Here is a 24,837-nt window from a genome sequence, read left to right as displayed (position 1 = left end):
TAAGTAGTTGTAGCTGTAGCTATAGGGCTATATATATAACCAATGGAAAATAGTAGAAAGATTTAGACAATTGGATTTGGTTTTGTTTTCTTGAGCTATGCCGATCTTAGTGTGAAAACTGCCTAGTGACATTCTAAATTGATTCCAGTTTTAAATTAAGTTAAGACAAAGCCCGCGGCAAGTGACGGCCAATTATGCCCTTACTTCGACGTCATTATTTTATGTTCATTACTTTTTTCGGTGAGTATTTTATGTTCATTTCGACTGTAGCTATGCTGGAACGGAAATAATTAATGAGACATTACTTGATAAAATGTTTTTGGGAATAGCAATCAACTTTTTTTTTTTGGGCAATAAGGAGGCACCTAAGCGAATCAAGTTTGACTAAAAGACAAAAAAAAAAGAAAAAAGAAAGAAAGAAAACGAAGGGGAATTCCTCAAAATTGCGACTTGGGCCTAGATGCTAGACAACGCCAAAATGACACGAGAATAGAAATTGCATTGCTGGCATTCCCCCTAAAACGTAAGGAAAAGGAAAACCCATGCAATGGCAAATCACAAAGAAGCCGATGGCCATGCAATGTATTTTATCATATATAGATATAGATATATGTGCAAGTATAGGGTTATTAACAGAGCCTAGGCAGGGCCCTGGTGGGAGTAGAGGCAGAGGAGGAAGGGTGGCGGACCATCTTAGACATCTGGCCCTTCATCTGCTTGCACACCTTCTCCAACTCCACCACCCTCCACTGCATCTCCTGCAGGTTCACCTTCATGTCCTCCTCCTCCTCCTCCTTGGCCGGTATCATGCTCTCCGCGTCTATAACGTAATTCCCACCACCGTTGTACACCATCAACTGCGTGTACTTGCTCATTGTGCTTGAATTCGGAGTCTGAACAGGGCTTTCTTTTGCCATGGGGCAGCAGCTATCTTCGGTCGAGTTCTGCTGCTGCTGCTCCTGATGCTGACACATGAGTGCTTGCACTGCGATTCTTGGAGGGATCTTAGGATTCTTAGTGAGGTCCTTACATGCTTCCAGGCTCAGCTTCTCATAGTTGAGACATCTGCACAGCCTCGACCTCTCCTCAAACGATAGAGATGGATGCGACTGCAGATTCATTAATCATTCATTCATTGAATTTAATTAATTATTATTAAGTCAACAGTCAAGGGCATGCGCCACTGTACTGTACTCTCTTTTAATAAAATACACTTAAAACATTTTTGTTAACTAGCTAGCATGTAAGCAGCAAAATAAGAATCCATGAATCAATGGGAAATTAAAGTAATTGGTTTGCTGCCACCAAATTTTTCCCATTCAGTTACGTATTCTGGCGAATCCCATCAATATTAATTCATAGACCAATATGAGAAGTAATTGAATTATAATTCACCTTGAGGAATATGTCAATTGCTCTGTAGACCCCATCAAAGCTGTCTCTAGCAGAGTCCGGCAAGCTTCCCGCAACTCCGAGGAACCTCGACATTTTAAGGTTCTGATCAGGCGCTATCTCCCGGAGGTACTTGTCCACCAACCTGCCCACCTTCTTCATCTTATCATGTGGAGTTGATGATCCGTCCCCATTCACAAACACCCGGATCAATCTCACCACCAGATTCACATCGTAAACTCCCTGCTGGCCTCTGAAAAGCCCAGAGACCAGGAGGTCATCTACGGTTGCTTGATCAAGCATTCTCCCAATCAGCGTCTCCAATCCCAACCTGCATTCTTTGCTGGGTCCAAAGGTGGACACAATCCTCAATACCCGGAACAGCCCTCTGCATGAAAACGCCGACATTGAGGACTTGCACGCCTCAATGACTCCATAGACTGCTGTGTCTGCAATCCCCCCATATTCCACCTTTGAGGGGCCGGGGCCGGGGCTGGGAGGATACTGCAGATCAAGTCTGTTGCTCTGAGGAGTTTGACACGCAGTGTTCAGGTAATGCAGGAGGAATCTCGTGAGGACTATGCTGTTGTTCTCCAACCCAAAGGTCCCCAAGCCCTTCACAATCTTTTCTATGATCGATGGTGATAGAAGTGTTAAATCGTAGAACCACCAGGACTTGGAGGACTTGGCGACTACTTGCTTCATTAGTTCGGGAGTGGTCCTGGCGGAGGAGGACGAGAATCTGATGGTTTCTGGAGAAGATGAGGATGAAGAAGAGGAAGCAATCTGAAGATTGATGTCGGAATTATTCTGATCATCATGAGCTGCGATCTTGGCCAGGAGAGCGCATATGAGCTTTGTGAGGAGCCCAGTTGTGTCCGCATAGGTAAGGAAAGTTTCGCAGCTCTTGAGGGTCACCACAATATCCTTCCACGGCCACTCCAAGATCCCCTCGAGAAACGTCTCTGTCTGTTGACAGAGGTTGCGGGTCGACACCTTGTCCATCATGCCCAGGAAAACCGCACAGCAGTGGAGGAGGGACACATTTAAGGCGGTGATCGGTATATGGCCTTTGTTGTAGCAGAATCTCAAGACCAATTCAAATCCATCTGGGCCTCCAGGGAAGTTGTTGACCTCTATAACCGAATTCTTGGTCCGGGTCCCTCTCTCGTCTTGTTTTATTATCTTCTTCAGCCTTCCCGAGTAGGCTGATATTGTTTTCTGCAGAACCACAGGTGCGGGGAGGGAGGGAGGGATGGAACATCATGCATCTCACCTCAATTTAGAATTAAAAGTGGAAGGAGTTCCCAAAAAAAAAAAAAACAGAGAAGGAAGGCTGACCAACCGCATTCACAAAGAATGTTCGCTGACTGTTAATGTGGATTTGAAGATCACAGTGCTGCGCCATTTACAAAATCCTCTGGCTCTGCATTGAAAGTAACCCCAACTCCCAACCCAATAAGCTAGCTATGGCTATAACTAACTAACCAAGCCCGAATGAATGGATTTATCACACACAAGACAGCGAAGAAATGCCGAAGCTGCGGAGAGAGCTCTCTCTATCTATCTTTGGATTGGATGGGGGCCTGGGTGAGAGGAGAGCAGAGGTGACGTGGGACCGTGGGGCCCGCGGGCGTGAACTAACTGGAGGAAGGATAGGAAGGTGAGGCAGCGGAGCAGAAAGAGAGCATGGGAGAGAGAGAGAGAGAGACAGAGAGAAACCGCATATGAACAGTAAGTCGTTTTCTAGTACTGCTCAGTTGAGCCAGTGGGTTTTTTCTTGGTTAGAGGTCTTAGAATAATGAAAAAGGGATATTAAATAATTAATAAAGAAACACATATAGTTTCACTGGATATCGAACTTGTGATTTCCACGTCAAGAGGCGAGCACCCTCTTTTGATAGCAAGTGTCATTTTTTCCTGTACTGAATATGAGCACATATTCATGCTCCTCCAATAATATATGTATGCGCAAAATCCTTCGTATTGAACCTATGACTTCTAGTGAGCGCCTTCTTTTGATAGCAAGTGGGCTTTTTTCCTTGTATTGAATATGAGCAATTATTCATGCTCCTCCAACGATATATATGCGCAAAATCCTACAATACGTTTATCTTAAATAAAAGTACCATAACACTTATTTCCCTTAAATAACCTCTTGGACTTAGAATCTTGTTAATATAAAAAATTGTTAATTGGGAGAGCCTTATCTCTTAGTGACCGACCTGACTCGAACTGTATTAATTATGGTTGTCAGAATCCCGATTGAAGCAGTAGAATCACACGATTCTACGATCCTTATGGTGGCTAGCAATCTCGATTTCACCTCGGGGATCAAAATTGCAGAATCGTGCTTGGATCGCAAGTCAAGTCGTGGAATCATAGGATTGGTGGGATCCTACCGATCCTACCTTCAGCTTCAGTCCACAAAATTGGCCCAAGCCCAGCCCAACTTTTCGGCCCATAGAGCAGCCCAATTGAAAATTTTTTCCCCTATTTCTTTTTTAGTCTTCGACTGAATGACTCCTGTCGATGAAAGAAAACTCCAGCCGGCTTCCAATTGGACTCCTTGCCGGCTTGCCCTTCTTCTCCGGTTGAAATTGCCTTCGTCCCCCGCTCATATCGTCGTCCTTCGAGTATAGGGGGCGTTGCGGAGCTGAGCTGAGGTTTGAGGATTTCACAGAGCTGCTGGTCGCGGAGCTGCTGGTCTCGGAGCTGCTGGTCGCGAAGCTGCTGTCCATATTCCATCCTGCCTTTCACCGAGCTGCTGGTCTTCGAGCTCTCTGGTCTACTATTGGTAGGTGAGGTTTGAGGCTTCGAGCTCTCTGGTCTTGCCTTCGCTGAGTGTTTGGGTTTATGCTTCGAGCTCTCTGCTGCGTTCGGGTTTGCTGAATTTTATGCTAGCTAAGAATTGTGATTTGTGAGTCCTAATGAATAGGAAAGCATGTTATATATATATATAATTACAAATAAGATCTTACGATTCACCCATCCGATCCTACCCTTCATTATCCCACGACCTCCTACCTATTCTATCCTGACAACCTTGGTATTATGGATACTGAAATACCCATAAAAGAAAAAAGAGGAAGAAAGTACCATACATTCACCTCCCGACCAATGAGTGATTGACAGATACTCATTTTTTAAAACTCTGCCCGTTTGATTTCATGATCAGATTTTAGAATCATGATTTTGATTTTAACTCTACCCACTACACAACAAAAATACACGTTTTCCAAGTCAAATTTATAATACTATCTCATTTGTCTTTTTGCACAATCAAAATCAAAATCAAAATGAAAATTACTTTAACTCTAAAACCAAACGTCCCCAATAATTTACCTATACTTCAAATAAGTTTTGCACAATGTAAGTAAATTATTTTTGTCGGTAGGTTCAAGTATCTTTTCAGTCCGTGTAATTAAATTATTTTAATTTGTTTGAAAAAATTCAATTAATTTACTTGAATGATGATACATACATTTTTAGGTAAATAAATAAATAAATAAATAAATATATATATATATATTGTAGAAAAACAAACCCAATATATGCGCATATATAGATAGATATAATATATTAACGCTATGATGATGATGATGATGGTACAACAAAGAGTGACCAAATAAGAAAGAAATATAATGTAATGACACTCATACAAATGATCTAGAAATTGGATGTGTTTGTTTTATAAACAATGTTCAACTTAACTCAACTCAACTCCACTTATCTTCAATTCAACATCACAATCATTACTTTTAAAAAAAAAATTTAACCATTCAATTCAATTTTTAATATTAAATTCTCTCAGTTATTTATTACTTTTTCACAATTCAACGACACAATCATTACTTAATCATTATTTTCTCTCAATTATTTATTACTTTTTCACACTTTTTCTTATAATTCAACGATACAATCATTACAAACCAATTAAAACCAAAACTCAACTCAACTCAACTCAACTCTCAATCCAAACGCACTCTTAAATTTGGATCTACCCATATCTCTTTATCGAATTCTCTAATTTGCTTATACTACGTGCATAGACTTTTTTTTATAGCGAAAAAGAAGAGTGAAGAAATAATTATTATGCTGATAGATTTTTGTCTCTTGGTGGTGACAAACTCTTGCATGTCAAGGTGACCAGACAGACGGAGAGAGAGGTTCCAATCTCTAGCAGTTGCTTGCTGCCATTCCTATTTTCCATTATCAGCATTTGCGAATTAATTTTGTGCCCTTTCCTCTAGCCTCCAGTCTCAGGTCCATATTTACTCTGATTATTATCACTAGTCTAAGTATGCCTGCATTGCAGGTATTTATTTCATTTATGATTAGTATTGTATTTATCCATTAATTAGGCTAAAACATAATCAGTTTTATATATTATTAATTCACTAAATATTTTAACATGATCATCAAATTTATGTAGAAAGTGCGAATATGAATCTAAAAAGTATAAAGTGTTTAATACGGCTCTATTCATATATATATTTTAATTTTTTTACATTATATGTTATTTTGGTTAAACTTTAATGATGAATAGCTCTAATGGTATCCAGCAAAAATAATTAATTATTTTTAAATTATATTATTCTTAAATTTTTGAAAACTGTATTTACCTTTTTATTTTTTCTATTGCATTAGTAGAAACACATTTATTGTTGTCGCAAGTTAATTTTACTTTATTTAGTTATCTTGCCCGTGCATTGTATAGATTTTGTTACGTATTTTTCCTTAAATTTTTAAATGAGAATAGAAATTTTGATATTTATGAATGGCTAATGAAGTACCATAGAAATTACTGTTCTGGTTTATTTACTTAAATAATTAAATCAAAATATAAGATTATTGCTATAACGGTTTAAGGTTCTCTCTATTATTTTAATTATTTAACACATATTTTTCATGTGGTCGAGTCAAATTTTTTTGACATATTCGTCTATATTATTTGTATTTTAGAATATAATTAGATACTATTTAAAAAAACTAAATCAATAGCTTAAAAGACTTTCCCGATATATGAAATGTTTTGCCAAATTTAATCAACTAAATGTTGAAAGCACGAAAAATCTTTTCTGCACCATCATTTATATACTCTTCTTATTCCCAACACCTTATCCTAGCACAGAATCTCTCATCCTCTGTATGTAGTTCGTATTTAAAATTTTCAAAAATATAAAATTGTTTTGTGATAATTTTTTACAATAATAATCCCATAGAAATCGAGTTAGTTCTTCTGAAGTTCTCATCATTGCATTTTGTTCTTCAAAGTTTATTGTAAAGTTTTTTCTTTCATTGCAAATACAATATCATATATTTAATGATACTATTTTCTGTACGATTCAACCGTCGCAATTATATTTTGCGTTCCTTTATTACCTAGGTAGATTATTTATTTTAATCATATGCACAAAAATATATAAAAAAAAAGTATTGCACCTAGTGTTATTAGAATCAGACCGGATGTCGAACTGCTTGAGGCATGGGTTTATGGGTTCAATCGGAGTTTCGATGGGTCAGAATAATTATAATTTGATAATATGCAATAATTACAATATTATTAAGAAAAACAATTAAGATATGGTTATGAATATACATTGGAAAGGTTACCGGCATAAATGACTAGGAAATGGTGAGAAAAGGGGAAAATAACACTAATGGTCCTAAAGGTTTGCTATTTTTTGACATTGAATCCTAAAAGTTTCACTTCGGATAACCAAGTCCTAAAAGGTTTGAAAAAGTGTTAGCATTGGTCCTAAATGTGACTGACCGTTACCGTGACGCCACGTGGACGTAACGGCGTCAAATTCGTCCACGTGGCCGTTAATACGACGATGTGGCACGTTGTTGTTGGACCAGATATGAAATCTGCCGGATTTCAACCCGACTCGACCCAAACAGGGCCAGTAATACCCGACCCACCAATAAAATCGGATTACACCTCGACATGTCTGTCTTCTTCCTCTTCTTCTTCTGCTACTGCTTCTCCTCTTCTGTTCGACTTATCTGTTTTCTTCCTCTTCTTCTTCGACTTCCAAAACGTTTTGGAATTGTTTCGCGACAGCGGGATTCTTCTCCGAAAACGTAGAGGATTCTTCTCCGAAATTCGCTTCCCCGAAGACGCTGGCTACAATAACAAGCCGATCCGCCGCATATTCTCTCACAGGGAGAGCGATTTCTCCGGCGTGGACGAGAAGGGCTTTATCAATCTGAAGTTCATCTCATCCTTGGAAGCCAAAGCAAGCGAACCGCTTTCCACCGGTGTGAACATGGGGCTGCTCGCCAGAAACATCAAATTCTCAGAAATAGAATTGAAGGATGTCTCATCTGCTTCCTCTTATATTCGGACCAAATCTTGTTTTCTGTCTTTTGCTGGGAGATTGTATAGATTATTATTAGCAAAAATTTTGGCCCAGAATGTGTTCATTTTCTCATTACTGAGATTTTGATTAGTTGAATGCAAAACTAACCAATAGCATTCTCTCTAACAAATCTAGTAAGTCAATGATCTAGCTGGGATGTTTGTGGTTGTGGATCGTCTTCACAGGCATTGAAGTTCTCTTCATTACTTGTTAACTGAAAAATTTTGTGGATCGTCTTAACAAAGTAATGTTGGCCAATTAACTTAACTGTCTGTGGTGTTCTCCATGCTACAAAATTGCAGAGCACTCCATTTCTGTCAATCGTCAGGTTCTGCGGCTCATCAATGACTGTAACAACGTGAGAGAACTCAGACAGATCCACATCCAACTCGTAAAGTCCCTCAGCATCACGGAATCCGTCCTTGTTAATCGGCTCATCTTCGTTTGTGTTCACCAGAGCTCGTAGTCTCTGACTTATGCCGCTAATGTGTTCAACTCCATCAAAAACCTGAACCTGAGTGCTTATAACATCATGATTCGAGCTTTTGCATCTAAACATGGTTCTGAAAAAGATATATTTGTCAATAACAACATGATCTCAATGTATTCATCACATGTATTCATCACATGGGGCGTTTGTGGATTATGCCCGAAAGATGTTCGATGCAATGCCTGAGCGGGATGTTGTTTCATGGAACTCTGTGATTGTTGGATATCTGAGAGCGAGAGATCTTGAAGGGCAGGAACATTAGAGATGGACATCGATGATGGGTGAGCATAAGAGAGATTTTGCAGGACATCGATGATGGGGAGGGAGTCGGGTGAAGAATGAGACATCGATGGTCGTGGACGGCCATGACGAAGCTGGGTTAAAAATCAGGCTTTCGGGTTTTCCGGTCCGTCCAAGGTGCCATGTCAGCATACTAACGGCCACGTCACCGAAACGAACGGCGTTAACTCCACATATGCGGGACGGTAACGGTAGTTGATGGATAGGACCACTCCTGTCACTTTTTCAAAACTTTTCGGACCACTGCTGACGTTTTTCGAAGACTTTTAGGACTTGATTTTTCGAAATAAAACTTTTAGGACTCAATGTCAAAAAATGGTAAAGTTATAGAATTAATAGTGTCATTTTCCCGTGAAAAAAGTTTACAACTAGCTAGAAGTTGATAGCTTAGTAGATTAGTGGGTTAGAGGCTTCACCAAAGTAGCATGGAAGTTTAAGGATCAACTCCTTCTCCAAGCATTGTTATTTTGCTAATTAAAAAAAATGAGAACCCATAGAAGTGGCCGATTCAAATGGATTTCCTTGAAAAATTGCTCTGCTCTTTGGGTTCATGCGCTTGTTCATGCATTTTGGGTCCACAAGCAAAACCAGACCAATCATAGTGTAGGTTCCCGATATGACCAGTCGAACCGATCAGTCCGGACTGGTTTTGATAATAGTGATTGCGCCATGAATTATGATAACCTCAGTCTCTAAATTCTTAAGATTTTTTTGTTTTGTTATTAACAAAATTATGACAATTTAATTTTTATATTAAGAATCACAAATAAATATTAAAAAATCTTGAAAAATGAAAAAATTTCTCGATTCACAAAAAAAAAATATTTAGTTTTAATTATGAATTTGTTTATATTTATGAATTTACGGTTGTCATTTGATCAAACCAATTTTTTTATTTTGTTTTATGTTATTTTTTAGTCAATATATTAGATTCATCTAGAAACCAATATCTACATCTGTTATTGCCTCTTAAATAGTTTTTAAAATTATATTACTTGTAAGGACTTTGCTCTTTGATTGTCCATAATTTACATATTTCTGCTAACGACTGAAAAAAAAAATACAGGCGTTCCCCCGCAGCCTCAATCGACGGGAATGGCCACCATGTTTTGTTCGTCCAATTGAAACCTATCCAACCACCGGCATCCTACATCAATGGCGGTGGCCCACTATGCTATGTCGGTCAGATGAAACCTATCCAATCATGCACGATAAAGACAACGCCAATGGCCGTCGTTAGATTCTTCGGCTTGAAGAGACTTGCATCTAGTTGTCGTTACCAGGTCGGATCATATGGCTGTCAATAGCTTCGCGAAATCGTAGATGAAATTACGCATAGGACCACAATATTTCTTCATTTGATTCACAGAATTATTTACTGTTTCTCTCGAATAAAAACCTAGAGCCGCCGTTATATTCTCTGACGACGACCAACTGCCTTTGGTCGCCATCATTGTTTAAGTAAATTGTATTAATGTTTAACTCGAGTGATCGAGTTAACTAGATTGATTATATCAAACGATTTAGTTGTAACTGAACCAAGTATTAAACTGATCGATTTAAAATTAAAAAGGTCAGGTTGTAAAGCCGACTAACTGATCAACTGGTCGGGCTTTAATTGTTGATAGATTCCGGTTTGAATATGACACGTGGCGATGTCTCCATGGGATACATCATCAACCCAAAAATTTTTATTAGCATTGAATGGGACTTGATGAACTTGTCATTTGTGAATTTAAAATATAATTTTTAAATTTGAATGACCTATATGTCATGAGAAACAAAATGTTCTACCATGAGACTTTTTTTTGCATCCTGCTATAGAATTTTCCTCACTTTTACAAACGCTATCAATTGTATTATAGTCAAGTTTATATATATATATATATATATATATATATATATATAAATGCATTGATTAATCACCATCTAATTGAGAACATAATGATAAATTTGACATAATAACTTGGCCCGTGTGGATCCAGGTACCCTGCATTTTTTATGGTACTCGGACCCTACCCTGTAAAACACCAGTTCCAAAACTTAAGAATCGGAACCTACTCTTTTAAAATGTGAAACTGGACTCTATCCGGAACCTGTGGTACACCGACTCCGAAATTTAAGAATCGGAACCTACCCTTTTAGAATGTGGAATCGTACTCTACCCGGAACATGTGATATACTACAGGTTCCGGGTTCCCTATAATCTACATAGGGCAAGACAGGAGCTTCCACGTCTGCCGTGCTGTGCTTGCGTTCAACCTTTCACCTTGGCAATTGGCACTTGTAGGACAAGCAAACAACCCAAAACAATCACTTAGGAGCTCTACCACCATCGCATAGCATCAACAAATCAAAAACTAAATCGAATCATACATCCGTAATTCTTGATTACGACATTTTCATGAGCAAATCTGCCGACGAAAATTTCAATGCAGACAAAACCATTTACTACCACAAGCAAAGAATAACTGTGACCAAGAGTGATTGTGAAGAAGATGACATAGCATCCTCTGAAGAAGATGGTCCTGCCACCTATCTTGCCCTAAATGCAACTGTTGTGCAAACATTACGGAGAGACTTCGAGGGCTCTAAGCGCCAGCATTAATGCAAATAGTTTCCTCAGGAGCAGGTTGAAGAAACTTCAAAGGAGATTCCAAAGAGCTTCCTAAAGTCAAGGCCTGATGAGAAAAGGCGAAACCAGTTCCCAACAGGCTTGAATGTTAGATAACCAAATCAAGATCAAAGGAGAAGCTCCCCTTTCTGAAGGAATCCCCAAAATATTAGTTTGAAAAAGTCTATTGTAAAGGAAATCGATGCTTTTCCTATTTCTCATATCTATTGAAAGATAAACAAGTCTGATTTAGTTGTCATGATGATGATGAAAACAAATTTTCGAGTTTGTTTGCTTGTTTGAACTTTACCTTGGCAAAAAGTCGAAGACGGAGGGGAGCCTCTGGAGAATCGGTCATCAGAGACGAAAACAAAGAGCGAGAGACAGAGCAAATAGAGATTGGAGAGTCGGAGTCTCGGAGACGGCTGGGTTGAGAGAAATCGATAAAGGGATTACTCGGATTAGAGAAGAGACGGAGAGAAGAGGAAGGAGATAGGAAATTTAGGTTTCGATTGGAGTTTTACAGTGTCGAGAACTTGGAATTCAGGTTGAGTTCATCGCTACATTCAGTAAGTAACCTTACTCTTTTTTTTCTTTTTCTTTTAATTACCAAGTATCATCTGGTTCCGGATATCGGTTCCGGTTTCGGTTCTGGATATCCTGTAGGTAAAAATCGAAATCAAAACCGAAATCGATTTTTACCGGTTCCGTATTTTAATACAAAAATCCTACCTTATTTTCATTACCCGGACCCTACTCTAACGGGTAGGTTTCGACTGATTCCGGATATGCCTTGTATCCGTGTACACCCCTAATAATAACTATCCCATTTTATCCCACTATACCCTCTCCTCCCCCCCCTCTCTCTCTTTCTTTTTTGATATTTACCCCAACTAATTTAGTTCGAGTTTGGTCGATCCGAGTAAAATTTGCCAATTATGGATCGTCATCAACTTGAACCTGTAACCTTGTTTAAATAGAATGAGAGTAGAATCGCTTAAATTAACTCACGTTGGATCTTTTTTTCATTTTTCAACAAGTTATTTCACTTTTAACATTTTTCTAATTTAACAATTTTATTTTTTATCCTATATCTTATCGTGTACTATCATTTTAGAGAATTCTTCATGTTATAACTACCCTTTATTTTCTTAAATTTAATCTTGTCATACGAATTTTTTTTTATAATCTTCCTATTTTAAAGAAAAGTTAAAAGAAAATTACAGAAAAAGGCAACCCACGTCTATTTTTTCCTGTCAAACCGAAGTCGCAATCTTTTATTCTTTTCTTTTTTATATTGAAAACTGACTTTGAATCCTATAAATTGTATAATGCAATTAATATAACGAAGCCGTGGTTGAAACAATATGTACACAATACATACCTATTTTAATATGTTTCGTTATGCTCTGCACAGGTGACTTTCTAGTATTACATAAGAGATGGCAATATATATAATATAGAGGCAACATAATGCTCAATTCAAACCTGAGCAGTTGATAAGTTTTTAAGTTAAATAAAATCCGTGCATAGTGCGAGGTTCACATCTATATATTTTATAATTTATAAGTTGTTAATATAATGTACAACCTAATTTTAATACTTTCTGGATGGATCTATAATTAAATAATATCAAGGAATAAACAGTTAAAAGGTTGCATAGATAGTAGCAGTTAACACCGTCACTGTTTAAGTAACATTGCAGAAAAAAGCCAAACTTACGTTTATCTTAGATTTAGCCAAATTTAAATTTTATCCCATAGTATTTTTATTTGGTCTAAAATATGACTGACCATTCAACTCCATCAATATTTTTTGTCCATTTATTTATATGGACTTAGTGGATGTTAAAATGGAACTACACCTGCACACGTGGCATTACTTACTGCATGGCACCCTATAAAAATTCAAAAAAATAAAATAAGTAAAGTTTTAAAAATATTAAAAAATAGAGAAAATTCAAAAAATTTTAAAATTAAAGAAAATTAATAATCATACATAAGTTTGAAAAAATAAAAAATAAATTTAATGAAAAATTTTAAAAAATTTAAAAACCAAAGAAAATTTACAAAAAGTCCACGAAAATTGAAAATGAAAGAAAACTCATAAAAAATAGAAAAGTTAAAAAGTTATAAAAATTAGAAATAGATTTACAAAAAAATTGAAAAATTCAAAAAATTACAGAAATTCTGAAAATATGTAAATGAAAGAAAACTCTTAAAACTCAAAATCTTCAGAAACAAATAGAAAAAAAATTAGAAAACATTCAAAAAATCTAAAAATTAAGAAAATGCATAAATAATTCAAAATAAATTATATAAAATTAAGAAAATTGGGAAAATATTGAACACATAGTCTACTGCCTCAATAAGACAGATGACGTAGTTTATTGAGGCATTCAAGAACTCCAACTTCGTGAGATTTCGCTGGTCGATTGGAAGCTTCTTGGTCAGGCTATTATTATAAAGACCTTATTACCATAAAGCCTGAGGTTGATGAGTTCAGTGAGTCCGCCAATCGCAGGGAAGATTTCTCATTCGATGCTACAGTTGTGAAAGTGAGAATTATTTTTAACTTTATGTTATTTTTTATATTACTTTAATTTTTTTTTTGTAATTTTTCTGAATTCTCTTTTGGCTGTTAAATTTTTTTGAGTTATCTTTAATTTGAAATATTTTTTTTGAATTTTCCTATTGTTTACAAATTTTGGTCAATAACAAAAAAACCCAAACTTTTAACATTTAACATTTTAGCACGAACTTTTTTCTTTAATGAATCACAAACTACCGATTTGATAACAATGTTAGCACACGATCAATTTCTCCGTTAATTTTAATCGGAATTGCTGAGATGTACATGACGGTGCCATGTGGCACACACAATTAAGGTCGCTGGTGACCCCAATTTGGGGGATGGGGGTTGGTGTCGAGGCCCCCACCAGTGGTAGTCTTGATGCCGGCCTCCACGGCCAACCACGTCCCCTCCTCTTCACTTGCAGATTTTTTTTTTAAATTTTTAGAGTAATTTTTTAATCTTTTTTTAAAATGTGGGATCCACTTGGCCAATCGCCGTGTGCCACGTGATATCATCATGTACACATCAGCAATTTTGGTTAAAATTAACGGAGAAATTGATGGTGTGCTAATATTATTATTAAATCGGTAGTTTGTGATTTAATTGGCTAAAAGAAAAAGTTTATGCTAAAATCGTTAAAATGTAAAAAGTAGGAAATTTTTTTGGTTAACATTACAAATTTTTTATTTTTGGAGAATTTTCTTTTCATATTAAATTTCTTTATAATTTTCTACGCTTTTTCTACATTTTTGTATTTATTCGATTTAAAATTTATTTATGAATTTTCATAAATTTTAATTTTTTTTTTCTGAATTTTATGAGATTTATTTACTTTTCATATTTTTTTGAATTTTCTGTAATAATTCTAAATATTATTTGGTTTTTAATTTTTTTTAATTTTCATAGATTTTATATTTTTCCGAATTTTCCAAAATTTAAATAATTTTTAATTTTTAATTTTTAAAATTTTTCTCTTTTTTTTTATTTGTTAATTTTTTCGTATTTTTTATGACGTGGCTTGTAGGGCGTGGTGCCACATGTGCAGATATGGGTCCACTTTAACTTTGACGGAGTTGAAAAACTGATCATAGTTTAGACAAACATAAAATTACTGGTATTTTTATGAAATATAAAATTTAAATTTAATTAAATCTGAAACAAATGTGGAAACTCCCCCCTTTTATTTTGGTGTATCCGATTCCGTTCATTCACTGTCCCTTCCTACCGTCCCGCGCGGGATATATCCTATCCTCATCACGCTTTTCCGCCAGGAGAGTCATCGTGGGCCTCAAAAAGACACTTCATTTTTTCCAGTGATTGTTGATGGATTGATCGATCGACTGGATTCTCATTCTCATTCTCTCTCATTGCGTTCTCCCCAAAGAAAAAGGAAAAGCAAAAAGAAAAAAAGAAAAAAAGAAAAAAAGAAAAGGGAAACGAGGGAGCGGTGTGTTGAATGGTCTGACTTCAACCGCCCGCCCCTCCGTCCCCATGCTTATGTTATGATTCACGCTCTCCTCTCTCTCTCTCTCTCTCAGACCACAGGCGCACTCGATTTCTCTCTATCACCTCCACTACTTCTCCCTCTCTCTCTCAGCCTCAGCACATCTGTTCTCCGTGTGTGTCGTCCAATCAGGCTTGTTCAGTTCCATTCAATTCATCAAAGTCCTGAGCCGAGGTTGCCTGCTCGCTCGGCACTTCCATCGGTTGGTAATTGTTCAACTCCTCGTCGCTGGTCTGAATTCATTCATGATGGTAAGACTTGGAAGGAGACGTATGACGAAGAAATTTCTATCGCCGTAGGCTACTTCTTTCCTGTTCCCTGGAATCCCTGCCTTAAATTTTGCTTGCCTGAAATTCGATGTTTTCAGCCAATGCCTATGCCCCCCTTGAAGCAATAATCGGGGCTTTCTCCACCTCTGTACCCGCCCCGCTGCTAAATGATTTTGCAATCCCCTTCCTCTCCTTGTGCGAGCTTCCATTTCTCGCTCAGCTTATCTCTTCTCTGCCCCTGCGGTGAACCCCGGCTGTTTTCCAGCCCCCACTCCGTCCCTTTTTTCTCCAGAAAGAGGAGGAACCCTTCCCTCATCCCAACCACCCATGCCCCCTCATTCCCCTTCCGGAGATGGAGTTTCAGGGCTTGCTCAGTTACCTCTCCCTCCGACCCCCGGAAACCCACCTTCAGCGCTGCCCAGATTGCGGGCCCTTCCAGGAGAGGCGCCAAGAGCTTCGTAGCAAACAAGCTTTACCATGAGTTGAGCGGCGCTGATGACATGAGATTGTCTCAGGAGGCATCGTCCCTCCAAATGGGCTCGAGTTTCACAAACTTCCAGGAAGACCCCATCGTCGACAAACTCAGGACTCAACTAGGAGTCATTCACCCCATCCCCTCCCCTCCCATCAACCGGAACATCGCGGGACTATTCGTTTTCTTTTTCTTCGTCGGCGTTGCCTTCGACAAGCTGTGGACCTCTAGGAAGAAAAAGAAGAGCAGCTTCGGGGCTGGGGATGGCAGTCGTGGTGCTGCGTGGCCGCAGGTGCCCACGAGCTTTTCCCTCTTCTTGGAAAAGGATTTGCAGAGGAAAGAGTCGGTGGAGTGGGTGAACATGGTCTTGGGGAAACTCTGGAAGGTTTATAGAGCTGGAATAGAGAATTGGATCATTGGACTGCTCCAGCCTGTCATTGATGATCTGAAGAAGCCTGACTATGTTGAGAGGGTCGAAATTAAGCAGTTCTCACTCGGAGATGAGGCCTTGTCTGTCAGAAATGTTGAGCGCAGAACTTCACGCCGCGTTAATGATTTACAGTAGGTTATCTTCATGGAGTGGCCATAAGCTTAATATATATATATATTGATGAATCATAAACTTATTATATTTGGTTATCTGACTCTGAGATCTTAATTTTAGTCTTCTGATCTCCGATGGATTTACTTCTCATCAAGGTACCAGATAGGCCTTCGATATACTGGTGGTGCCCGTATGCTCTTGATGCTCTCGCTGAAATTTGGCATCATCCCTATCGTCGTGCCTGTTGGCGTTCGGGATTTTGACATCGATGGGGAACTGTGGGTGAAGTTGCGATTGATACCCACAGAGCCTTGGGTGGGAGCTGTTTCTTGGGCTTTTGTTTCACTTCCAAAGATCAAATTTGAGTTGTCCCCATTTCGCTTGTTCAATTTGATGGGTATGTCCAAGTTTAACCTTCGTGGCTTTGCTCTCCTGCATTTTGTGCTGTGTAGATGAGACTCTATATGTTGCAAATCATTATCGGACAGTTTTAATCTTGTCATATAATTAAATGCTAAGTTTGCTTCATGCGGTCGGGGAGACTGTAAATACCAAAGAGGAGAAACTTATGGAAAATTCTTGCCGTAGTGATAAGCTTATGGGTTGGCTGCTTCTCTTGCTGCTTGTAAGTTTGGCACCACTTATAGCTGGTCCTTAAAATCTTGGTTGTTAAATGAGTATTTGTAGTCTGCAGTGGAGGCTGCTGGTATTGGCAGAAGATCCATGTTATTGCTTTAGCTCTCGAGTTTCTTTGAGCTGTCTGATTAATGCATTATTATGTACACCATTTTGGCGTTGGAGTTCTCATTCATCATTTGACACGACTTCAACATTTCCTCAATGTTATGATCATGTTTTGGCATTTTTATAATATGTTTGTACATTAGTCGTGTTTAGGAGTACTAACACCCTCTTTTTCCCTGTCTTGAATGCGACGGGCCATTCCAGCAATTCCTGTTCTCTCCATGTAAGTTGTATTTTCACTGTCCACTTTGTCAGCTTTGTTGTTTAGTTCTTTGCACTGGTTATTTTTCTTTTGGAATGCTTTAGCAAGGTTGTAAATACTGTGGTGGCAATAAATGAAGCTTTAATGAATTACAGTCTGTTTGACCCTTTGTGAAGTATAATCCTTGTACCAATATATAGCCAGAATCTGATTACCCAGAGTGGGTTTGAACTGAGGAGAGGGGATACTTCCTACTTGTCAAATTACATTTTGTGTGTATAATTTTTTACCATTTCAGTGATGGCTTTCCCTTCAGTATCATAGCAGAAAACAAAGATGAAGATCGTGTTATATTGAGATCTCTAATTTCTTAAACATAATATTATTGTACCCCGATGGTTGCCACCAGGAGTAGAAATTAATTTTTTATGTCGAAAAACCAATCCATAAATTGTCCGAAGGGGAAACTTTGCATGGAAAATATTATGTGACGGCAATCACCATGTTAATTAAGGATGGGAAACTAAAGGAATGCGTTTGTGTCATAGAACGAGAGCATGATGATTATTTTAACCCAAATGGTGCTGATCACTTGTATAGAGGAGGGAGCACCGGCACTTATAGATCTGCCAAAAGGAAGGGTTTGCTTTGGCCTTGTACAACAATCATCTAATTATTTCTGTCCCCTTAAGTCATTACATTTGTAGAGATGAAGTTATGTTTTTTCGCTTACAATGCGATAGCTGCATGTATTCTCTGATGTTCCATGTGGCGGAGTTATTTTGTACATGTTCTTGTTTGCTCTTGACTTCCCGAGTTAACTGCATCTCTTTTCAGGTTTTTGACGAAACTTCTCACTGAGGATTTGCCTAGACTATTTGTACGACCGAAGAAGATTGTCCTTGATTTCCAGAAAGGAAAGGCAGTCGGTCCAGTCGCATACGATTTTAAATCTGGAGAAATACAGGAAGGAAACAAAGACTATGTTGGGGAGCTATCAGTGACTCTTGTTGATGCTCGCAAGCTTTCTTATGTCTTCTATGGTAGTGATCGTGTCCTTGAGCTTATCTGAAGAACGGAAATTCCTGTTTACTTGCCAATGAAGTATATGCTCAGGGCTTAGAATTATATGTTATAATATCCATGATTTCAACATATCTGGCGCCATTTTCCTGAGCACACATGATTTAGACCTTCCTTGTTTTCGATTTCTTACCTCTTTTCATTTCTGTGTATCTCTAAGAGTTATCTATATTGATCCAGGGAAAACAGATCCTTATGTTATTTTAAGCCTTGGCAGTCAATCTATAAGGAGTAAAAAGAACAGCCAAACCACCGTTATTGGACCTCCTGGTGAGCCAATCTGGAATCAGGTAAGTAAAGCTTGACTATCCTTGCAAGAAGTGCTCCCAGTAGAGTTAGTTCTATGTGCTATTCGTGCAAGTGTTGCTTTCTTTTTCTCATGAGCGTAGGATAAATGGGTAACCACCCCTAATTTGGCAGGATTTTCATATGCTTGTTACAAATCCGAGAAAAGAAAAGTTGAGCATTCAAGTGAAGGACTCTCTTGGGTTTGCAGATTTGACTATTGGTACTGGAGAGGTATTTATATCTACATTTTTGCAATTTTGACATGATAAATAAATGTGATTTAAATTGCCAAAAAGCTTATGGTGTTTGATCTCTGCTCTTTGCTTCACCAACAATTTATTTTATGGTCAGTGACTCAAATTCAAAATATTTTATATGCTTCCAAGTACAGCTTTGTATTTTCAACCACCCTCACAAATCCTTGCCAAAAATGTCATCTTGTCAGCTGCTTATGTGAAATACCTTTTTGCCATCTTTCCAGGTTCTTGTTTCCAAATTTATAGTTGATAAGATGACAGGCTGGCTTATGGCATTGCATTATCATCACAAGGCAAAATGTACTTGCAACTATTCAACTTTGGTTTTATATTCAAAATTGGGGTTTTGGAAAATATTTCAGGCCTGGCTGGCCGTATCATTCTTTAGCCTCAGGAAACAAAAGTGCCTTATCTATTCTGTTATTTTAAAGCTTCCATCCTCCCATGTGTCTCGCTCTCGCCTTCCCCCTTGCTAACTTTAGTGATGGGGGGCATAAGTTATGGTAAGATTATAGTATTAATAGTCTCTATTAACTTATCCCACTCTTCTCTCTCCACAACTTTCTCCTCTCTCTCTATCTGGAGGAGGTATCTACTCTGATGCAAATAATTGCAGGTTGATTTGGTGTCTCTCCAAGACACAGTACCAACAGACAGGATTGTGGTTTTGAGAGAAGGCTGGGGAGTGTTTAGGAAAGGATCTTCTGGAGAGATACTACTTCGGTTGACTTATAAGGCATATGTTGAGGATGAAGAAGATGATAAGAATATGCTAGAATACATGGACATAGATGTTTCAGATGATGAGTCTGATTCTGATGATACAAGCACCTCCTATGAACAAGAAAAGAGAACTTTGACCGAAACAGATACAGAATCATTCATGGACGTATTAGCAGCTTTGATTGTCAGCGAGGAATTTCAAGGAATTGTGGCATCTGACACTGCAAGCACCAAGATTTTGGATGACGCTGTCCCTGCTGGGTTGACTACATCATCGCGTGGTTCTAGTGGAAACTCCTCACCATTGGATTCTGATAATGGTCCTGGAAGTAAGTTGTGTTTCAGGTTCCGGTGTCATGTTTGGAATTAAATCACAAATAATACACATGTATGTATATATGTGTACATCTATATATTTGAAGGTTAATAGTTTTCTGGCCAATTAAGTACAATTTTTTTAATTGCAGGGTCAATTTTATTTTGGCTAGCTGTGATTACGAGTATATCTGTGCTAATTGCTATAAATATCGGCGGTTCTAGTTTCTTCAATCCTTGATTGGTCATGATTCAGTAAAGATCAGAAGCCACCAATCTGCAGTTGAACTGGTGAAGGTTCTCTTCATAATTTATTTCACCATGCCATGACTTTAATGTCTGAGGTACAGTTGATTTGATTGCGAATATTGGGCTGCATCTGATATGATTCCTGTGATGTTTGTTCCATTTCGCTGAAGTACCCAGACTATGCAGATCGAGTCAATAATTGTGGCAAAAAATTATTGATGTCTGGAATTTTTCAATCAAATGGTGATGTAAACGCATGTAAAAGAATTGATTTATTTGTAAATTTCATATGAGCTTTTTTATGATTAACTTCCTGCTGAAGAAGTACATATATTGAAATAATGAGGCCTCGTGAGAGTGCTGGGTCTCAATTTATGAACTAATTGAGGAAGTTGTTTGGTTGCAGGCTGTGCAGATGTGCAGCAATCTCCCTGCCGCATCTTAGGTAGAGCTTTCGATTTATGGAGTGGATTCTTTTCTCGCATGTACAAAAATTGATGGCCGTTAGCAGAGGAATGTTCTGATGGCGGCAAAGAAATTTTGTCTCATATATTATTATACCTGCAACTGAGAAGGGGACTTGGTGCACTGCTGATCCTATTTTCATTGTCCTGTCCATAATAAACATGATGTGGTACACAGCCTGTCCGAAGCTTTGTCCCTCACTTTGTGGGTGGGTCCCATCGGCTGTGTCTTTAGATTTGCTTGCTTCATCCATCATTGAAGCTGTTCTTGTAGGTTAGGCAAGTGAGTTATTTGAAGGATGTGTTGTGATGTTGCTAGAATAGTGATATGTTACTGAGGCTGGATTCTCTTTGTAGCAGTTAATACACACCGGCAGCAGTCATGGCACATTTGGATTCTCTTAGGGTATTCAGCAGTTTTTGCGGGCTTTTAGTCTGCCCTTTTCTTTCCTGTCAATTCTCTAGGCTGAAAGTTTCTTGTAGCAATGGGGAGAGGTAGGGGACAGATGGTGAACTCAAGATGTATATCACTTAGCAGCCTAGTGTTTTGACCGGATATCAAGTGATAGGGGGGTTCTTATTCTTTTCCCAGCGAATCAAACTCCTTGATGCTGGGGATACCACCTCCTCTGGGGATACCAAGTCGGCGCTTTTTTGTTAAGTGCATCTATTGTGTGTTTATGGCCTCCGTCAAAATGAAAAGAACATAGAACCTTTATTGGAGTAAAAGAAACTCCTTTTTTTTTTTGTTGCTGTAAAATTTGGTTGTAGACAAAAAGTACTCGACTATGTGAATGATGAAATCAAGATTATGGGCAAGATAAACATTATGTTGCAGTCCATATTCATTTGAGGGGGAGGGTTGAAATATTAATTTATCAAATTAGGAAATAGAATATTCGTAAATAAGATTGTATCAATCAATTAGGTGAATTGATATATTAGAATTGTTCAATATCTTATTTAGATTTTATGATGGTACTTTTAGATGATTTGTTTCCTATTTCGGGTGCTTCCTGTGCATATAAATAGTCTAATTGCTCTATATGTTCGATGAATCAGTCAGGATAAAAATTCCCATAGTTATGGACACCATATTTCCATATCTCCACTCTTTCCTTCTCATCTTGTAATTAATTTCTTCAGTATTGTGGTATCACAATCATTTCATGTCTTGTGGGTATCCATCTCATAATGCACAGTAGGAAAATTTGTTACCTAAATTATGTAAGTGATGAGAATGATACGAAATGTAACAAAACTGGAACATGATATAATTATATATTGCATAATTAAATCTAATAAAAATTTCAGTGTAGATATAGTCATTTAATTTGATTAACTATTTTGTTATTTTCAATTTTTTTTATGAATTATCCTCTATAAAGACTTCCCAAAAATCTAAGTTAAAGAAATGAAGTGAGATTTTATATGCTGCAGCACTTTGCAAAATTTTGCCATCTATGAAGAAAAATCATTAATATAATCCTTAGATATCATATTTAATTAACTTCCATATTTTGAGGATGGGTCAAATCATTAATGCAGGATATCACGGCGAAAGAGAGAGAGAGAAAAAAACGAAGAAGAAAATAATTGATATCATGCAATATGACGAAGAAACTAATAGAAATAGAAAAGAAACAACAGCTATCCAAGGGTTAATTAGTGTTTCGAGAGACTCAAATGAAGGATGAAATACTTAGATATCATGTTTAATATCCGCATTTTGAGGATGGTTTTATTGATTTAGATAATAAAATCATTAATATTGAATATCGTGGTGAAAAAGAAAAGGAATAAGGAAGAAGAAAAGAATTGGTATCATGCAGTATAGGAAGAAATGAAGTATAAAAATAAGAGTAAATAGGTAATTTCGTCCCCGACTTTCGCAAGTTGCATCAATTTCATTCATAATTTTTTTTTGGCATCAATTTCGTTCCCAACTTTACACTTTTGCATCAATTCAGTCCCTCGTTACATTAATTCAATCCCTTGCTACATCAATTTAGTCCATCGTTACACCAATTCAGTATCTCGTTACATCAATTTAGTCTTTGTTACATCAAGTTAATCCCTGCGTTACATCAATTTAGTCATCGTTATATCAAGTTAATCCCTGCGTTACATCAATTTAGTCATCGTTACATCAATTTAGTCCCCAGCATTACATCAAAAGTAGTTCCTAACTGGTGCAGTTACATCAGTTAGTGTTACGGTTGCATAAATTTGGCCATTGTGTGGTGTAGGTGCATCGATCAGGTCCCAATGCGACATCAGTTTGGTCCCCTGCCACATCAATTTGATCTTGCCGATAAATATGACTGCTGATGGTGTTAAATGGTAAAAATTGTTACATCAATTTGGCCTTTGTACTATATCAAATTAGTCATTCTTTCATTTCACATTCGCTGAGCTGAGCTTTAGGCTCAGAGAGATCATCTTCCTCCTACTGTGAGCCCATCAATGGCTTTTGCTCTAAAACCAATACCTTCCATAGCTTCTGTCCTTAGGTTCCTCTCCCTCTGCCTTCCGATCATGAGCCCCTCTCCATCACCGACTACGCCCTATCCCTTCTCCGCACCTCCAACCCCGTCTCCACCACTTTCATCATCGACTGATGCCTCACCTTCTCCCAGACCCTCTGCCTTGCCGACTCCCTTGCTTTTCGCCTTCCAGCCCTCTTCTCCCTTTTCCAAAGGCGATGCGGCCTTCATCCTCGTCCCTCCCTCCCTTAACGTTCCTATCATCCACCTCACTCTCCTCTCCCTTGGTGTGGTCGACTCTCCTGCAATCTCACTCAGCTTCGACTCGGAGATTGCCCATTAAGTCCACATCAGCAACCCCTCCATTGCCTTCGCCATCACTTGGACCGCCTCCAAGTTACCGCTTAAGCTCCAACTAGGTGTGATCCTCATCGACTTGCACTTGGCTCACCGAAACTAGAAAGCATAGTGAAGAGAAACAGAGTGAGAAATGAAAGCTCGCATAAGGAGAGGAAGATGAAGAGGAAAACGGAGGAGGAAATTCATTTGAAGTTGGACTATGGGATGAAAGAGAAAGAGAGACATAGAGAGAGAGAAGGTAGAGGAAGAAGAAGAATTTAATTTGGAGTTACGTCAATTTACCTAGGTGTTACATCAGTTTAGTCCATGAACAAATTAACGAAACAGTAACGCCGTCTGCCCCCTTTACCACAAGGAGCAGATTGATGTAATCGGGGATCGATCTAATGTCACGCTAACCTCAGGGACTTGTATTTCACCAGTCAGGGACTACATTGTCATAACGTTGGGGACAAAATTATTGTAACGATGACTAAATTAATGTAATGAGGGACTGAATTGATGTAATGGGGGACTCAATTGATGTAACGCATGAACTAAATTGATGCAACATGGATTAAATTTATGTAACGAGGGACTAAATTGATGTAATGAGGGACAAAATTGATGTCATGAATGACTGAATTGATGCAAAAGTGTAACGTCGAGACGAAATTGATGCAAGAAAAAAACTCAGAGACGAAATTGATGCAACTTACGAAAGTAAATGATGAAATTGCTTATTAACTTTAAAAACAAATAATTGTTGTCGAACCATAAATAACGCTTTTAGAGTAATTGATATTCGACTCTTGAACCAATTTTGCTAATGAATTAGTTTTTTTCCAAGAGTTTTGCACAGGTTTGGGTCAGGGTTTCGGGGTTTTAGGGTATTAGGATTTTTAGGGTTCTAGGGCTTCAAGAGTTCTAGGATTTTTAGGGTTCTAGGTCTTCGGGGGTTCTAGGGCTTCGGGGGTTCTAGGGCTTCGGGGGTTTTAGGGTTTGAGGGTTTTAGGGTTTTAGGGTTTTAGGGTTTTAGGTTTTTAGGGTTTTTTAGGGTTTTAGGGTTTTAGGGTTTTAGGGTTTTAGGTTTTAGGGTTTTAGGTTTTTAGGGTTTTAGGGTTTTTAGGGTTTTTAGGGTTTTAGGGTTTTAGGGTTTT

At 38.0% G+C, this 24,837-nt stretch overlaps 2 protein-coding genes and 2 long non-coding RNA genes across 8 annotated transcripts; 2 read left to right on the top strand and 2 right to left on the bottom strand.

Annotated features, from left to right (window-relative positions):
* Window positions 1–312: 312 nt before the first annotated feature.
* LOC116187513 (BTB/POZ domain-containing protein At3g19850) lies at window positions 313–3,216 on the bottom strand. The gene is made up of 3 exons (XM_031516256.1): window positions 2,738–3,216; window positions 1,396–2,613; window positions 313–1,109 (listed from the first exon to the last, which is right to left on the bottom strand). The coding sequence occupies exons 1-3, from the start codon at window positions 2,798–2,800 to the stop codon at window positions 630–632; spliced, it is 1,761 nt and encodes a 586-aa protein (XP_031372116.1). The 5' UTR covers window positions 2,801–3,216; the 3' UTR covers window positions 313–629.
* A 718-nt stretch (window positions 3,217–3,934) lies between these two features.
* On the top strand, window positions 3,935–8,004 carry LOC116186966. Of its 2 annotated transcripts, none has more exons than XR_004151953.1 (2): window positions 3,935–4,189; window positions 5,538–8,004. It is a non-coding gene; the product is annotated as an uncharacterized LOC116186966 (long non-coding RNA). The 2 variants fall into 2 exon arrangements; XR_004151952.1 differs by having other exon boundaries at window positions 3,935–4,193.
* Window positions 8,005–10,480: 2,476 nt separating this feature from the next.
* Window positions 10,481–11,732, bottom strand: LOC116186993. Its single transcript, XR_004151957.1, has 2 exons — window positions 11,475–11,732; window positions 10,481–11,231 (listed from the first exon to the last, which is right to left on the bottom strand). It is a non-coding gene; the product is annotated as an uncharacterized LOC116186993 (long non-coding RNA).
* Window positions 11,733–15,110: 3,378 nt separating this feature from the next.
* LOC116187754 (tricalbin-3-like) lies at window positions 15,111–21,671 on the top strand. 4 transcript variants are annotated; one of them, XM_031516681.1, is made up of 9 exons: window positions 15,118–16,544; window positions 16,683–16,924; window positions 17,476–17,494; window positions 18,311–18,516; window positions 18,737–18,846; window positions 18,977–19,075; window positions 19,718–20,153; window positions 20,292–20,430; window positions 20,795–21,671. In XM_031516681.1, the coding sequence occupies exons 1-8, from the start codon at window positions 15,679–15,681 to the stop codon at window positions 20,378–20,380; spliced, it is 2,067 nt and encodes a 688-aa protein (XP_031372541.1). In that variant the 5' UTR covers window positions 15,118–15,678; the 3' UTR covers window positions 20,381–20,430; window positions 20,795–21,671. The 4 variants fall into 4 exon arrangements, with proteins under 4 accessions (XP_031372540.1, XP_031372541.1, XP_031372543.1 ...); XM_031516683.1 differs by having other exon boundaries at window positions 20,292–20,436; XM_031516682.1 differs by having other exon boundaries at window positions 20,292–20,483.
* The last annotated feature ends 3,166 nt before the right edge of the window (window positions 21,672–24,837 follow it).

Source organism: Punica granatum, chromosome 8 (genome assembly GCF_007655135.1).
Source record: "Punica granatum isolate Tunisia-2019 chromosome 8, ASM765513v2, whole genome shotgun sequence".
NCBI lineage: Eukaryota > Viridiplantae > Streptophyta > Magnoliopsida > Myrtales > Lythraceae > Punica > Punica granatum.
The sequence above is the reverse complement of the archived record's forward strand: the minus strand, read 5'-3'. Positions and strand labels throughout refer to the sequence as shown.